We start from the raw sequence: 14,716 nt of genomic DNA, 5'->3' as shown, positions 1-14,716 counted from the left end.
CTCTACTGTAAGTTGCCTTGGTCATGGTGTCTTAGCACAACAATAGAAAAATACCTAGGCCATTGTCCCCTTCCCATCCTTTCTAGAGCTGAAAGCTTTAGTTAATCCTTGTATAGAAGGCAAGAGTTTATGTGATTCAAGACTTAGAATTTAAATGAGAAAAAGCTATTTGCAATGAAAAACACGAAAGGCAACATGATGTAGCAGAGCGCTGCTTGGCACACCCTGGTTTATCTCAAACTCATCTGCAAGACCTTGGGGAGTCATTTAACAGCTCTAGACTTGACTGTAAATTGAGCCAGACTAGATTATGTCTAGTGAACCCTAAGACTTCCTGCATGCATAATCAAGACTGGCCACTAGAAATTACAGACTCATCTCTGTATGCTATCTTTAGAGACCCTCCTAGAAGGGAGTGAGGGCAAACGAAGTTAGCTCAGCTGGCACCCTTACTTTGATAAAGGTTCTGACTTTATCAAAGACCAACAGGTACCTCACTTTAGCATAAAACTCACTTTACTACAAGCTACAAGTATTTCCAATATTATGGGTTTGCTATGCTGTGCGGCATATTCTAATTTTAGTGTAGTGTAGTAATACTGAAAACACCAGGCTAAGACTTGCTCTTATAATTAGTTCAATTCCTAGTGTTGGAACCCTAGGACATTACGGTAAAGTGAAGAACAAACATCAACTCCAAGAAGCCACAGCAAACGATTCTGACTACTCGGTGAGAGACAGTTCCCAGAATCAAGTTGTAATAATTTACAGCATCTATTCTGAAACTTCCAAGTAACCATACCCTTTAGAAATTATTGATCTATTCCCACTTCTGAGGTATGTTTTCCAGAAGTCACACAGCATATCACTTAAACTACTATAAACTAACAGTTAATGATCCACACAACAGGAGAGAACCAAATGTTACTTACAGATTTTGGTAAGTATATCTAAAAATAACCATTATATTGATATCAACGAAAACCTTTAGTTGAATTTTCTATTCAAACTCCATGGCAAGAAATTTTTGATTAAACCAACACCAAAAACAGATAAACACTGATGGCATTTTTACCTCAAGGATGTAGTTCCATCCCCTTTCATTGAAGACATCATCTTGGAAATGTTCTCTGTACACTTCTTTGGCCTCCTGGATTTTCTCTTTGGTCACTACTTTACCTGGAAGCACACAAAGGTCACGTTTATGTTCTGAGTTGCCGAGTCACCACAGCAACATTTAACTCTCTCACCCTGCTCATGACTAAAAGGCACAGGCAGGATGAACCCACTCCACAGGTCAGCAGCAGAAAGGGAGCCTGTCCTTCTAGGAGTTCACCCTAAGCATACGCGCTCATCTATTTTAAAAGCACGGGAGCAGTCAAGCATAGCGACTCAGGCTCATAAGTGAAGTACACAGGAAGCCAAGGCAGGAGGACCATGAATTCTGAAGCCAGCTTGGGTTACTTGGTGAGATTATGTCTTGAAAAACTAAAACAAACAAGCAAGAACAGAAAACTGCTTACGTAGTATCAAAACAAAATAAACAATGCTTTTAGAGATCCTTAAACTTAAGAAAAGCAATAGCTTATTTTCTGAACTTTTGTTCAGAGATGTCTCTGGGGCTGGGAAATCAGTAATTTTCGCAATTTGTGAATTTCTACCCATTCTTCTTTTTAACTAGAGTTTCCGTCTGTACGATGAGGATAGGGGTGCAGTAGCTGCTTCCAGGACAGTGAGAAGAAATACATGGCTTAAGACACACAGCTACTTAGAACACATTGCCCTATAGCAATTCCTTAAAGTACGGATAGGGAAACTAAAGGGTAGGTAGGTGGTTCTATAAAGATCTGACAACAGTAAAAGCTTCTGAGTGTACAAGCACCAAAAGTTAATTCAAACCAAACGTACTGAGGTCAAGGTGGTTTTGGCAGTGTTCACCTGTGTTGGATCACACAGCTCATCCAGTGGGGTCTGAACACACACATGTGTACCTCGCACTGTGCATGCTGTCACACCATACAAGGTCAATAAATGCTGCCTGAAATATCTTGCTCAGCTTTGAAACAAACTGCAATACTTTTACTGTATATACAAATTCTCTGTTCTTACAGAAACACAACGGTTCAAGCACAGAAAATAGACTTTTAGTGTTTTCCTATTGCCTCTTCTAAGTATGTAGTTTAAGCTAGTAAATGTTTATACTGTATTGTGTTACAGTGTTTGATTTTAAAACTGTTGTTTAAGTTGCTGATCTGAGGGGGCTGGAGAAGTGGTTCAGTGGTTAAGAGCACTGACTGCTCTTCCAGAGGTCCTGAGTTCAAATCCCAGCAACCACATGGTGGCTCACAGCCATCTGTAATGAGATCTGATGCCCTCTTCTGGTGTGTCTGAAGACAGCTACAGTGTTCTCATATATAATAAATAAATAGATGAATATTTTTTTAAAAAAGTTGCTGATCTGAGTTTCATAAAAAGTTCTTTATGCATTTCGCTTGGGATTAGGATGGAACTCACATCAATTTATAAAATGGCCCCAAACACACTTCTGTCACTTGTACTACATATTTATATGATGCGGCAGTCTTAGCACTGGTGATTAGAAAGTCAAAATATTGACTTTAAAAAATGTTGAAGATTCCCTATATTCTTCAGTATCAACTATTCAGCTAAGATTGAATTCTTTAGGTAAAAATAAGCACAGATACATTAGTATTTAGTTCTTAATAAAGGGTGACATTAGATGTATTATGAAGTTTTTGTTTTGTTTTCAATCAGCTAATGCTTGCGTTGTATATGTTTCATATACTTACATATTCAGGATTGTGTAAACATTCCTTGGGTTAAGAAGGAATTGCCAGTGGAGGAAGTTTAAGAAGCAGCACTCTAACGTAGGCAACTAAGGTAGCGCCTGTGCACATGCATATGTGCATGTGTATGTGCGTATCTGTGTACACATTTGAAGTAGGCAATGCAGCGTGTACTGTAGCGTGAATCCAGGTGTGTGCAAAGTAGGCAATGAATGGAGCACGAGTACACGTGTGCAGAGCAGGCAATCGATGCAGTATGTGTGCATGTGTGTATTCACAGTAGGCAATGAATGCAGCACATGTATGAATACTACTTACATATAATAACTCACGAAGTTACGGAATTGAATAAAAATGTGTGACCTATCTTAATCTGTACTCAATTAAAATTATTTTATTTCAGAAAGTTCTAGATGGGTAAGGTCTTTGGATCTGATTCTCTGCCTAGAAACTCCATTACACAATAGGCTGTAAATGGCCTCGACAGAAAAACAACCCACCCTGAAAATTACTTGGGGGATTTTTCTGGTTTAAAATGCACTTAGAAATAAACCCACTATTATAAATAGTTTTGAAAAAATGAAACTTTAGGGTATATCTGAAGCAATATAAAAATATTCTAGTTAAACCTACTGCAATTCAAAATGAGTTTCTGGATTAATAGTAAACCCTTAGTGAATAGTACACAGCTGTCAGTGAATGGCTAAGTCTATGAATAAACAAGAAGGACCTATGAATATTACTGACTGCACTAAATTTCCTTTGGAAATGTTCTAGAAAACCTTTCTCCATCTTAAAACATCTCTCTCTCTCTCTCTCTCTCTCTCTCTCTCTCTCACACACACACACACACACACACACACACACACACACACACACTAAATTCTAAGCTTTTCTTTAATGCATTTAAATAAACGTCAAAAATATTTTACAAAAGAAGTTAAGCATGACAACACCTCCTCACTATAATGTTAACATTTGGGAGGCTGAGCCAGGAGGCTGCTGTGAATTTGAGGACAGCTACTTACCAAGTTTAAGACCAGCCTAGGATACAGAGTAAGGTGTTGTAATAAAACAAACAAGCCAGAACCAAACCTTCCAAAACAACAACTAAAGTAGTAATCAAATATAAATATCAAAATTAGATTACTCAAAAAGTTACTTCCAATAACAGAACATAGCAATATAGAAAGATATGAAGTCACATAAAAGCAGTGTTTTAAATGTACTGGGAAAAGCAATACCTTTTAAGTACTTATTAAGAATGTACTGCAACCCATAAAATACTGTTTCCTCGTATTTCACCTTCCTTACTTTGGAGTTTTCTGTCTTCTTTTCACGGCATTCAAAGTAGGAATAAACTTTGCTTGTGTTGGGTGGGTATTGTTTATAGTGAGTAACCTACATAAAGAAAAATACTTTCATTAGGAAACACCGAGAGTAGAATTAAAGCACAACAGACAAGTCTTCAAATTATTTCCCAATCAGAAACTGTTTTTCACTTGCTACTGGTCAATCTCCCACCCTGGTGACACAGAGCAAGACACAAGTACATCTCCAAAACCCTCCTAACACCTTACCTTACAGTCAAACAAGTAACTGAGTGATTACACCTAAGTGGGCTTAAAACCCTTTGGGTGGAAAGGACCTCATTTGGTCTTAGGTACAGCCTTCCTTGCAGTCTGAGGTGCACAACCATTATCAAACGGACCAGGGCAGCCAACTCAGACAGCTGTGTACTTGTTTGTTTTCAGTGAAACGCTTGAGACAGGGCACTTCCGATCTGGGGCTTTGGAACACTTGACTGTACTTGTATTTGGGAGTAAGACCTGCCTCCATAAAAAATGCTTTTATCATTTTTGTGTGCTTGTCTGTGTGCTGTGTGCATGTGCATGCAGGTGTGAGGGGGCCGGAGGTGTTTTCAGGTCTCTAAGTCACTCACTGCTTTACTTTGAAGACGGTATCTCTCATCAAACCCAGAGCTCATCAATTCATCTGCACAGCTGGCCAGCAAGCCCAGGCTCTCCTTTCTCTGCTTTTCCAGCACTGGTATTGTAGGCACATGCCAGCATGCCTGGCTTTTCATGTCAGGTACTGGAGATCACACTCAGGTCCTCAGGCCTGTGCAGCAAGCACTTTACTCACTAGGCCATCTTCCTGACCTCTATTTTTTTTTAAATTGGATATTTTATTTTTTTAATTTACATTTCAAATGTTATTCCCTTTCCTGGACATAAGGCCCCCTATCCCATCCCCCCCCCTCTTCTATAAAGGTGTTCCCCTCCCCATCCATCCCCCCCCCCGTTTCTGCCCCCTCCCCTGACATTCCCCTACACTACGGGGGGCGGGGGGGGAGGTGGTCCAAACTTCGAAAGACCAAGGGATTCTCCTTCCACTGCTACAAAAAGGCCATCCTCTGCTACATATGCAGCTGGAGCCATGGGTCTGTCCATGTATAGTCTTTGGGTAGTGGTTTAGTCCCTGGGAGCTCTGGTTGGTTGGCATTGTTTTTCTTATGGGGTTGCAAGCCCCTTCAGCTCTTTCAACCCTTTCTCTAATTTCTCCAATGGGGGTCCCATTCTCAATTCAATGGTTGGCTGCTAGCATTCGCCTCTGGCTGTGTCTCTCAGGAGAGATCTACATCCAGTTCCTGTTAGCATGCATTTTTAGCTTCATCAATCTTATCTAGTTTTGGTGGCTGTGTACGTATGGGCCACATGTGGGGCAGGCTCTGAATGGCCATTCCTTTAGTCTCTGCTCAAAACTTTGCCTCCATATCCCCCCCTATTAAGTTTTTTGTTCCCCCTTTTAAGAAGGAGTGAAGCATCTGCACTTTGGTCATCCTTCTTCTTGAGCTTCATGTGGTCTGTGGACTGCATCTTGGGTAAGTTGAGCTGACCTCTATATTTTGACTGTGACTTGTTTTATGAGGTCAAGTTTGGAATTTTGCCCCTGGACATCCATGCTCAAGATGTTTGAGTTTTGGATCAAGAATGTCCAACTTATACCATTACTATGTAATGTGTCAAGTCAATGTCTCCTTGTGACCCACCCACCTCTTTATGCAACTATGAGGCATCAAGGATGCTCTTGACTGCCACAATGTTCTACAGAAACCTGGATGAAAGCAAGGGCAGCAGCAAACATAATGCAAAGCAGATAGAAAGCTTGCTTCAGAGTTGTTGAGATGGCTCAGTACATAAAGTACTCGATGTAAGAAACCTGATGGCTTTAGGTTGATCCCTGGAACCATGTGGTAGGAGGCGAGAACAGACTCCTGCAGGTCATCCTCTGACCTCCACGGCACACGTGCCCCTACACACACACACACACACACACACACACACACACACACACACACACACACACAGTAGTAAAACATCTAAAACCAAACACAGAACCTCCTATTTTGCTATTTCTCAAATTGTTTTGGAAAAGTGAGTTTCTATATGATCTTAACCCCCATGAGTTTAAAAACATGAAAGCCTTTTAACAGTTTCTGTTCTATGAATTTGGTAAAGGCCACTGTTAAAAACTTACCAATTTCCATTTGAGGAAAAGTTATTCACTAGACTTTCAGTTTTATTTTAATGTTTTTGTCACACTAAGACAATTAATTGTATAAATAAGGCACTTATTTGTAAATGTACAAAGTTACTTACAAATAAGTAACTAGAGTAGTGAGTGTTTGCACGGTGGTAAGAACAGAAAGAGGAACTTTAAAATTTAAGGTACGAGTAAGTCACAGCCATGGCAGACCAAGTTTCATGGGTGAACACAGTTCACACCAAATTCCTCGTTGAGCTATGGTTTCAGGTTTAGCAAAGCCAGGGTTTCTTTGCTGCACAATCTCAATCGCAGTGAAGCTTGACTATTCTAATGAACCTTTGTTAAGTCAGCAGTGGCTCTCTAAAAGTGCATTTCCACTGTCATTTCTGACAACCGCCCTCTGTGCTTCCTCCCAGCCAGGCATGCTGGCAGCTTCCCTTCTGTAGCATGCAGACAGAGGTGTGTAGGGGTAAATCTCTACAGTAACGTGGACTTGAGAGCCTGGGTCCCCAGCTCCATCCTGTTCAGGCACAGCAGGAAACCATAACAAAAGGCACAGGAGCCCATGGCCTGATACCACCATCAGTTTAAGGAAAACTACAAAACCTAAGTGAGAAAGCTAATACAGAACCACAGTAATTAAACCCATTAATCTAGCGCCATGCAAGCAAACCACCCACCCAACCAACCGACTGACCAACCGACCCACCCACCCACCCACCCACCCAAGGTAAGTACATTTATAAACGACCTTTCAGTAACAGTTCGGCTCACTAGGGAAAAAGATAAGCCACACTTAAAATATACCCGAGATACATGTAAACCACAATTCCTCCTAGTTTCAACCTTGCAACTCTGATTTTTTTCAGAGGAACCTATGTACTGAAGTAGGAGAAAAGGAAAAGGAAATGAAGGCCTGGATCACACAGTACCTGCTTTATAAAAACTCAGGTTCATAGTAGTCCATATACCCTGACCCGAGTTATGACTTCTACAGTAGTCCATCTACTTAACAGTGCTATGTCCTACCAGACTTTATAATCTGTAAGGCTGGCTGGGGGGTGGGTCAGGGGGTAAACACTTGCTGAACAAGCATGAGGACCATTTGGATGCCTGGCACTTACTTACACAAATGTAAGCAGGTGTGGTAGCCCAACTGCCATCCCATCATTGGGAGCTGCAGACAGGGTCCACAGAACAGACTGGCTAGCTAGGCTAACCCAACTGTTGAGCTATGCATTCAAGGGAGACCCCACTTCAATGTGAACAACTGAGGAGGGGACCAGACCCTCACCTCTGGCCGCCACACACTCACGCACCACGTCTGTACACACAGAATAGCCCAGAAACACGCAAACACGCAAGCACACACAGCACGTAAAGCAAGTTAATTTACTTCTCTGCTAAGTCAAAAGAGACAAAAGCTGAATGGAAATATCTCTAACTCATTTAGCCCCACCAGGGTCTAAAAGTGTAATAAAGCCTCTGATCATAGTTATACTTCTGTAAAACAACTAAAGCCCTTAATTTAAAAAAAAAAAAATACGTATTTATTTTATGTGTATGAGTGCTGCCACATTCATGCAGTGCCTGAGGAGGCCAGGAGAGGGCATCAGACCCGTGGGCTGAGTCACCACGTGGATGCTGGGCACTTAACCTTTCCAGGAGCAGCCAGTGCTCTTAACTGCTGAGCCATGTCTTCATCCACAAGCATTTAATTTTTAAAGCTTTGTTTAGGATACTTTTTTATAGTGCTTTATAACCCACTTTTGCCTAAATATACGGAATGTTTCCTATGTTAAAAAAAGATGCCATTATTTCAAAGTTGCATAGGCTGTTGGAAGTAGAAATGACTCATACTTTACAATATTAAGAGAACTTTAAAAGATTTTAGAGAATGCAGGTTAAGAATTTAAAACGTCTATGCAAATTGACAGGTAATTAACCATGAAAGAGAACTGTTAAGCCATGAACACTCAACACAGTGTTATTAGAATAATACAGTGATGATTAGGTCCAGTTATATGGGAATACACGATGGTTGAAGGGTACTATCTTTTAAGAGCAGAGTTTCTCAGTAAATATTACTCCAAGAGTACAGTCAATAGGCAGCACTCTAGCTTTACTAGTTTGGTGGCCTCTTTACTTTCAGCCAAAGTGGTCACTGAACGTCATTGCAAACAGGGATATGACCTAACTAGTCAGTGCACTCACAAACGCCTAACCTGTTTGTTCTATGTGCCGGGCCTTACGGTTTCACGCTGAGGGGAGGAATGAAAATGGGCTGACATGCTAATGAGAAGGGTGAGAGAAAAAAACAGTACTTAGACATAGTAACTCCAGATTAAGATGGATGCTATAAACAATTTAGGACAGGACAGAAGGACCTGGCAATTACCTTTAAGGGGACTTAGGGAGATTTCTCTAAGGTGGGGACATGTGAACAAGCCTCAAATGGCAAGAAAGGAAACTCTTTGGCATAAGGGCCAGTGTTATTGTTCCTTGGAACTGGTAAGGTTGGTATAGGTAAGATCATACACAGGCACAGGTGTGGAGAAGGAGCTCCCATTGTGTTTTAAGTGCAGTGGAAGCCACTATGTCTTAAGCTGGGGTAACTGTAACCTGATTCACATTTTTTTTTAATGTGGGAATTGAATCTAGGCTCTTACATATGGTAAGTACATGCTCTAACACTGAACTACAATTCCTAGCCCCTCCTCACAATTTACCAGTCTGGGGCTGGGGGAAGAGAGCAGAACTGCAAGTGTGTGAGACCCACCACCACCACCACCACCATAAAACAGTCAATCTTGCAGAAAGAGCAACATGGATGACAGGCTGCTCAGAGCAGAGTCAGGAATTAAGAAGTTACTGCCCACAACTAAGTCAGAGAAGGAAAAGACCCTCCTAGGATTTGCAGGTAAAGAAGGGTTAGAAGTGGACGGGGAGAGTAATGGGACATTACAGAGACCTCCTAAAGTTTGGCTTGAGCCACTGGGTTAACAGTGGTGCCATTTAAACCAAGAGTAGTGGCACACACCTGAAATCCCAGCACTCAGGTAAGGCAGGAAGGGTGCCTTGAGCCACCTAGGGAGCTCGAGACCAACCACAGGTACATAACTTCAGCTGTGACCCGACTTCAGCTTCTTCTTAAAGAAAGGGTTCATTTACTGAGTCAATGAAGACTATGGGAGAGATAAGTGGGGAAATCAAGAGCTCAGTCTTCAACATAAAGCACTATTAATCGGTTTCATGTGCTCAGAATTAAGTGTATGAAAAGCTCTTACTCCTGCTCATTTCTGCACTGCTTTGATTTCTACTGCTAGGTAAAATGATTCTATAAAATTCTTCACATCCCTAGGCAACCTTACTAGTACATGTTTCCTGAACTGGCAGGGCCCTCCCGTGGCTAACAGCTCTGTGAAGACCTTAGGAGCCTGTGAACGTAGCCTTTAACAGAACTTCATTGCACTGGCTCTCCAGGCCAAAAGATAAGCTCAGGGCCCGGGGAGATGGCTCAGTGACTAGGGGCACTGGATTTCAATTCCTGGCACCCACACGGCAGCTCACAACCCTCTGTAATTCCAGTTCCAGGGGATCTAGAGGCACCTAGCACACGTGTGGTACAAGGACATGCATAGAGGCAGCATATCCACACACAGTTGGTTTTTTTTTTTTTTTTTAGTTAAAAAAAAAAAAAGCTCCTATAATGATTCTAAAAAGATTGCTAGACAATAACTTTCAATGCCTAGAATAAAAAGATTCTAGCCCCATGTTTTAAGAGGGGGAACTTTCTTCAATGTGGGTTCTTAGCCAAGCAACTACATGAATAAACTCCATTCCCAAGGGCTTCTTCCCTTGCCCCATTATGACAGTGGGGACCGAGGATAAAGGCAGAATCCTCCTGCGGGAATGTGGTGGTTTGAATAAGAATGGTCCCCATAGGCTCCCGTGTTTGGATGCTTGCTCATAGGGAGCGGCAGTGTTAGAAGTACTGGAGGAAATGTGTTGACTATGGGTGTGGGTTCTTGGATCTCCAGTGCTCAAGCTACACCCAGTGTGACACAGTCTCCTTTTGCTACCTTTGGATCAAGATGTAGAACTCTCAGCTCCTCCAGCACCATGTCTGCCTGTGTGTGGCCACTTCCCACATGATCATCTGAACTGGAAGACACCCCAATTAAACGTTTTCAGAGGTTGACCTGAATGAATTAGTCTCTCTAGGTCTTTCTTCTTAAACTGATATCATGTCACCAAAGGCAACTGGTACTTGCACACTTTTTCAGTATTTTTAATTGGTAAGAAATAGTTAAGAGCCAAAGTTTAAAATACAATGGGCTCACATATTCAAGGCCACAGAGTAAGTTAAACTATATGCGCAATACCTACAGCATCAGAATAGGTTCTACTATCCACCCTAGCCTTACTACTGCTAATGTGTGAAAAGAAAAACAGCAAAGATTATATGCATTTCGGGAGTCTTTACAGTTTGTGAGGCCCCGGAAATTTGCTGCCACAGAAGGGAATTTGCTGCTATTTAGCTCTGAAGCGTAAACTACTTGCATCAGTTGGTTCTTTCCTTCCACCACACCGGACAGCAAGCAACTTTCTTTACCAGTTTTACAGTCTTATTTCAATTGTCCAAACTTTCCCTACAACTTATAAAACTTACTTGAAGAAATATATTTAAAATATCACCCTCTTTTTTAAGACAAGGTCTCATGTAGCCCAGGCTGGCCCACACTTCCTATGTAACCCAGGGTGGCCTCCCACCTCTACCTTCTCAGTGCTAGGATTACAGAGGTACCTCAATGACTGCTACATACATGTCTTTAAGAGCATGGGAAAAAAGCTGCAGAGTCCTAGAGGTGCCCTCCTCATTGATAAATGCTGGTGCCATGGGTCCACGTTCCTAACCCTGTAGTGTTTACTCAGAAGCACTCTAGAGACAATTACAGAATAGGAGCCAGTAAGAGGAAAAGATTGGAAATTCCAGTCAGAAGTAACCTGGTCATATGATTCTCATGTCTCCAAAGTCTTCTGCAATAATTCTCAACTTCCTGTGTTCCTTAGCCATTGGAGAACACAATGTCTGACTGCTTCATCGCTACAAGGAAGTGAAGCGGCTCCTGGAAGTGTCCCTGAAACCACCCTTTCTCCACTCTGGATTGTGGCTCTGTTGTTCCCCTCTGGGTCCCTAACTACTACCGTATTAAGGAATGATGACCCAGCCCCACGTGGACGGCCTGTGAAGCCTCTGAAAAGCGAGTTACCCTGGTGGCACATTTCTCAGTGGTGTGATGAGACCTGAACACTGCTGGAGGACTCTTGTGTAGCCTGTCTTTTCCAGCCATAGCACAATGACAGTGTCTTCTGCTAATCTCCTAGAGATAAAATGTTGAAAAATGTTAAAACTACTCTCTGCTGTAGGCACTTATTTTTAAAAAATGTATGCAGTTTTGTGGAATCCAAAGAAAATCATCTTTGACTGCTTTCTTGTTATTTGGAAATTGATTATCCCAGAGGTAAGCTAAAAAGAAAAGCCATGTTTCCTTTACAGCAAAGTCCTGAATGCAATCCGACCACCGCAGTGGCTCTTGTCCATCTTCCCGAGCTGGGTTAGTGCCCTGTCACTAAAGCTGGGTATGAAATGTGCCCAAAGCTATTCTGAAAATATAAATGATTGAAGAGGTAAAAGCAGGCCCTTTTTATTTGGAAAATGAACTCAAGATGAAACTGAAGAGCTTCATCTGCCTGCGTTCTCAGCTCCTTACTACACATAATGAAATACGAGATCCCAGAAGTGGAAGTGTTTCAAATGCTCCTCCACTAGCCCCGAGTGTCCTGCCCTTTCTTAAGGACACTGTGAAAATGTATCCCACATGTTGCTATATGCTTGGCCACCACCTTATCTACTCTGTGTAGTTTAGGAAACAATTTTCCCTTTTAATTTGGGAAGAGATCTCTTCACCATCCACCCGTTCTCTTCTAAACAGCCATGAATTTTTGAGAACTGGCAAGAACGTGTAATTGCCAAATGAAAGAATTTTCATCACTGTACTCTCGTGTTTAGCATTCTTGCTACCTCTCTACCTAGGCTTAAAAAAGACAAAAAGTAAGGGACAAATACTTTACATTAGCTAGATGAGACTGGTCAGGAATAAAATCTATTATATGCAAATTAAATTCATGCAAATAAGCATGACTTGCCAGGACACTAGAAAGCTTTAAGATTACTTATTAACTAGAAGCCATCTCCAGAACACCAGCACATCCACTGCTCCAGCATCTTCACATTCAGCATTCACAAGGGCCAGAGGAGCGACTGCTTTCTTTCTGGATAAACCAAGCAGTTCCAGCTGCCTGCTATCTGCTTCGTAGAGCATGCTAGCCTGGACCTCACAAAAGCTGGCCTCTCTGGTTTCTGAGTGTTGGGATTAAAACAAAGATGTTGTCTCCTAAGCCTGGCCTTTTACATCTGTTTATATTTCCCGTTTATATTCATAACTCAGTAAAATAGCTGGAAATTACTTGGGGATGTTTACTTATATTTTACAAAACTATGAACGAGAGACTTTTCTAACATCACCAAGGATACAAAGCAACTCAACTGAACTAAATCAAGCAGGGATTTTAGAGTCTCCAGTACCACAACGGAAGTGATAATCATCTTGCAAAGGTGATTTCCACTTTAAAATCCCGTCTGAAGTAGGAATGTGGGGGGCATATGCCTAAAATTTCAGGACTCGGGAGGCAGAGGCAGGCAGATCTCTGAGTTCAGGGTCAGCTTGGTCTACAAAGCAAGTTCTAGGACAGCCAAGGCTACACAGACACTCTGCCTCGAAATCACTGAAATGAAATAAAATAAAATTCCATGTGAAAGACCACCTGTTGATAAATTTGGGTCTTTTAAAATGAAAGCTCACCTACTTACAATAGTTTAAAAAAAATGGGCAAACTAGTATGTAAGCAAAATGAGACTCAAACATTCAGACTACAGGGTTAAAAAAGTAAAAAGCAAAGAACCAAAACAAAAGCACGAGAGAGAGTACTACGCCTAAATCGCTACACTCAAAACCACCACGATGTTCAAGTAAACGCTAAACTTGAAAACTAAAATTTAATCTGTTCTAGTGAGGGTACCTAGTCTGACATTTTACCTTTTGAGCGTCTTGGCTAACAAACTTAGCTCAAGATCAGTGCGGTTCATTTCTCGTAGTTGGGGGGCAATGCTTTCTTTATCACGCCTCTCTTTGCTTAGGTGCACTTCAATTAATGCAAGAGTCAAATCAATAGGCACCTTAAAGCAACGTGCCATTTCACTCTCCCTACAAGTTCTCTCGGGGCGGGGGGGGGGGGGGTCAGAACTCCAGTTCCTTAACCTCTTGGTGTTTCACTTTCCTTTTCACAGAAATCACATAGCCAGAGCACACTAGCCTGGGCAACCAGGGGCCAGGCACGTGAATGATCCCTAGGTGCAAGGGAGTTTGAAATGCAGACCCAGCGTGGGACGGCTGAATCAGACACGGCTCCTGGAGCCAGGTTTATCCTCCGCGCTGGGACCACTAGCTGGGTGAGGGGCACACAGCCAGGACCTCTCCCCGAGCTCCCCTGGGCAGGACCATACCTGCCGACCCAGGGGCCGTTACCTAACGAACCCGATCGTCCCGTGATCTCATCCAGTTCATCCTGTCCGGGAGCCAGGGCCGCCGGCGGCGACCGTAGCTGCAGCGTGCACCCATCCCGCCGAGCCTCCGGCCGCGCCCCCGCCGCGGCGCAGGCCCCGCCTCCGGCCCGCGCCTCCATCCTTCAGCCGCCGCGTTGCGGCTTCTCCACCTGCCCTATCCCGCCGCCCTAGCTCCCGCTGCTCCCGGCCCTGAGACCCCCATCCCAACTCCACCTTGTACGAGTCGGTGGCCAGCAGGATGTTGAACTCGGCTTCTGCCGCAGCATTCATCTCGGGCCAGAGCGGAGGCGCCGCGCCACGAGCTGCCCGGCGCGGCTGCGAGCAAGGAGAAAAATGGGCTTCGCTGCGCTCCGTTGCTTAAGTCACCGCTCGCTCGCAGGGGGGCGGGAGAGCAGGGAACCGAGCACGGGGAGGGGCCGGGAGGGCGGGCAGGTCCGTGACGCGGCGGCGGAGGAAAGCGCGCTACACGACCCAGCGCGCTCCGGCGGCTTTCCCGGCGGCTCCGCGCCCCGCCCATCCCGGGGATAAGGGGCGGGGCACGGCTGCGCGTGCGCAACGCAGGGGCGGGGGGTTGCCGAGGAGGACGTGAGGCACGCGCTCTGCCTCGGCGGCGCCCGCCCCAGGCCTAAAGCCGACAGTCACCCCAGCGCGTGACCTGGGCGCCTGCCTCTGA

At 43.6% G+C, this 14,716-nt stretch overlaps 1 protein-coding gene across 2 annotated transcripts in view; it reads right to left on the bottom strand.

The window, feature by feature from the left end:
• Nampt (nicotinamide phosphoribosyltransferase) overlaps positions 1-14,340 on the bottom strand; it is a 35,026-nt gene extending 20,686 nt beyond the window's left edge. Inside the window, 3 exon segments of one of the 2 annotated variants that reach the window (NM_177928.3) lie at positions 1,076-1,179; positions 4,052-4,208; positions 14,257-14,340. In NM_177928.3, coding sequence (NP_808789.1) covers positions 1,076-1,179; positions 4,052-4,208; positions 14,257-14,313 — 318 coding nt within the window. In that variant the 5' untranslated portion in view covers positions 14,314-14,340. 2 annotated transcript variants of the gene reach the window in all.
• Positions 14,341-14,716: the final 376 nt, after the last annotated feature.

Source organism: Rattus norvegicus, chromosome 6, assembly GCF_021556685.1.
Source record: "Rattus norvegicus strain SHRSP/BbbUtx chromosome 6, alternate assembly SHRSP_T2T, whole genome shotgun sequence".
Taxonomy (NCBI): Eukaryota; Metazoa; Chordata; class Mammalia; order Rodentia; family Muridae; genus Rattus; species Rattus norvegicus.
The sequence above is the reverse complement of the archived record's forward strand: the minus strand, read 5'-3'. Positions and strand labels throughout refer to the sequence as shown.